The 2,569-nt window shown below is 40.8% G+C and overlaps 1 protein-coding gene across 1 annotated transcript; it reads right to left on the bottom strand.

The window, feature by feature from the left end:
* Nucleotides 1–1,476: 1,476 nt before the first annotated feature.
* LOC131657734 (uncharacterized) lies at nucleotides 1,477–2,258 on the bottom strand. Its single transcript, XM_058927102.1, has 2 exons — nucleotides 1,848–2,258; nucleotides 1,477–1,761 (listed from the first exon to the last, which is right to left on the bottom strand). Exons 1-2 carry the CDS (start codon nucleotides 2,256–2,258, stop codon nucleotides 1,477–1,479), a joined length of 696 nt encoding a protein of 231 aa, XP_058783085.1.
* Between the last annotated feature and the right edge of the window lie 311 nt (nucleotides 2,259–2,569).

Raw genomic sequence — 2,569 nt, 5'->3', positions numbered from 1 at the left:
CAGTAATCGGTTACTGAGTTTGGGTAATCGGTTACCCTGGGCGCAAGGGGAAAAATCAGCAAACTTCGGATATTCGTAACTTTCGGCTCGGGTATCGGAATTGCGCAAACTTTATATCGTTGGAAAGCTAGCGACGTGTACTTTCTAATAAAATTGGTCCCCAAACCAGAATGTTTGATTTAATAATAGTGTATCCCCACTTAGTGAATCAATGAATTAGTATGGGAACTTATGTCTTTACCAATTGATTAATAATTCTTATGTTAAGCATGGCATAGTTTGTTTATTGCTTATTATGATTGTGATACCCATATTTGAAAGCGTTATGCCATTATGTTTTATACATGAAAATCTATGGACACCGTCGTTTTGGTTAAACGATTGGATTGATTGCTTTGTTTGTGACCTTGACTTTATGTCATATTTTTGTATGCTTGAATTGAAGTGGCCGGAAGGCTAGATTGGGACGCTGCTCCGACTATGTAGTCTATGAGCCCTCCCGGACCGTGTAGTCCAATGGAACAACCTGTTCATGTGTATTGTTCGATATGGTGTGCATCTGAGCTACTGTTGCAGTGTGCTCGTGAGTTTCCGTACGGGGTTTTACTCACTTGCCGTTAACACACTTGCGTGCTCGGTATGGTGGGGTTATGCGGCTATGTAGGCTAATGCATAATGTGGTAACTCACCTCTAGTAAAGTCACGTAGACTAATACTAGGCTTTCGCTCGATGGGCTTAGGCGTCAAGGTGGCGGTTTGTACTCAGCGTAACTCACTAGCGTGAAGGAGGTTAACGGAACAATGACGCCAGTCAGGCAAAAGTCATCTCGCGGCCATTTAGGCTTGTGCGAACCCGTTTAACCGTCTTGCAGTGTGCTTGTACAAGTCCCTTGACATATAGGCAGGAGGTTACTCATCGAGGATGCATTTATTCCATAATCTAGCCGAGGTTGTTACACTTCTGGATTCCCCGTGTGTGGATGCGGGTTTGCATACTTGTTTGCTATACAATGTGTATTTGCTTGAGACAAGTCCAATGGTGGACGATTCGCTTTGTTTACTCCGTACATGTACCGGAAGTGAGAATAACCCCGAATCCATGGTGGATTCGTTTATTTTGTATGTTCCTTTTAGATCCGAGTAGACTAATAGGATAGGCGGACTCACTGAGATTTAGTAATCTCATCCCATTCCAATTATTTATTTTTCAGGTGGTTCGAGGCAAGATTGTGGTAAGGGAAAGATGGATTAGATCTCTTGGCGATACTTGGATGTTTCTTTTAGTTTCTTGTCGTGCTTATTAGTTCGTGTATTTTGGACATGTACTGATATGATGTACTTGTATTTTGGCCATGATACATTCGGCTTATGTATTCGTGTACTTCTATTTTCTGCTGCAAACATTATGTAATCGTTGTCTTATGAACCATAATTAATACTTTATGCATATTATTCTAGACATATATGTGTGGGGTGTTACACCGACATTCTATATGGAACCATCAATACTGGACTCGTACCTGGCACCAACTCTATAGGAAACCGTACTTCATGTTCCAGAGGCAAATCACTTATATCATCTGGAAATACCTCGAGAAATTCACAGACAACTGGGAGTTCAACACTTGTAGCCTCGCAGTCACTTTGCAACGATGCAAACATCGCAAACATCACGACCTCGTCTCTAAGACACTTACTCACTTGCTTAGCCTTCAACAACATCAGTTTTCCATTATCACCAAACTTGGGGAACCTCAAAGTCTTATTGTAACAGTTGTATGAACATAGTTGAATTCCAACCAGTTCATCCCAAGAATCACATCGATTTGGTGTAAGGCTAGACACACCAAATCCATCACAAAACTCTTATCAAAGATAGTCAAAGGACATCTCGTACAAACGAAAGTAGTAGTAACAGAACCACTAGCAGGAGTATCTATTACCATACTACCATCAATAGAAGATAATTTCAATCCCAACATAGTAACACAATCAAGTGAAATAAACGAATGAGTAGCACCAGTATCAATAAAAGCAACCAATTCGACATTATTAATGAAACAAGTACCTCGAATCAAGTTGTCCTTCTTAGAATCTTCTATTTTGCTCAAAGCAAACATTCTACCATTAGTCTTGGCGGAATTAGCATCCTTATTTGGCTTCTGGCACTGGGTGATGATATGACCCTGCTCACCATAAATAAACAAAAGTCGGACCATCCTCCTTGGAGTCAGAAGCATGATGACCGGTCTTACCATATTTGTAATATCTCAGAACCTTGTTCTTATACTCATTGGAACAGTGACCTTGTTCACCACACCTATAACATCTGACAGGAGTGGGAGCCCCTCCCCCACTTGCCTTCTTCCAATCGCAAACATTCTATTTCCTTTTTTCAACTGTAACATGATAAGGCTTCCTACAATCTTGATATGGTTTTCCTCTCTTCTCGTTTAGACTCTGGTAGTGAGCCGAATGAGCAATGTTGTCTTCTCCATAGATCTGACAGTTGTTCATTAACTCTACAAACCTACAGATTTACTGATATCCAATCGCCCTTTTAATCTCC

This window comes from Vicia villosa, linkage group LG1, assembly GCF_029867415.1.
Source record: "Vicia villosa cultivar HV-30 ecotype Madison, WI linkage group LG1, Vvil1.0, whole genome shotgun sequence".
NCBI lineage: Eukaryota > Viridiplantae > Streptophyta > Magnoliopsida > Fabales > Fabaceae > Vicia > Vicia villosa.
Note: the sequence above shows the minus strand (reverse complement) of the source record. Positions and strands in the feature narration are given on the sequence as shown.

Excerpts from the sequence above, each read along its gene's own strand:
- LOC131657734 (XM_058927102.1), bottom strand. The coding sequence starts at position 2,258 with ATGGTAAGACCGGTCATCATGCTTCTGACTCCAAGGAGGATGGTCCGA. Across the intron at positions 1,762-1,847 it reads AGAGTTTTGTGATGGATTTG|ACTTTGAGGTTCCCCAAGTT; the intron begins GTGTGTCTAGCC and ends TGTTACAATAAG.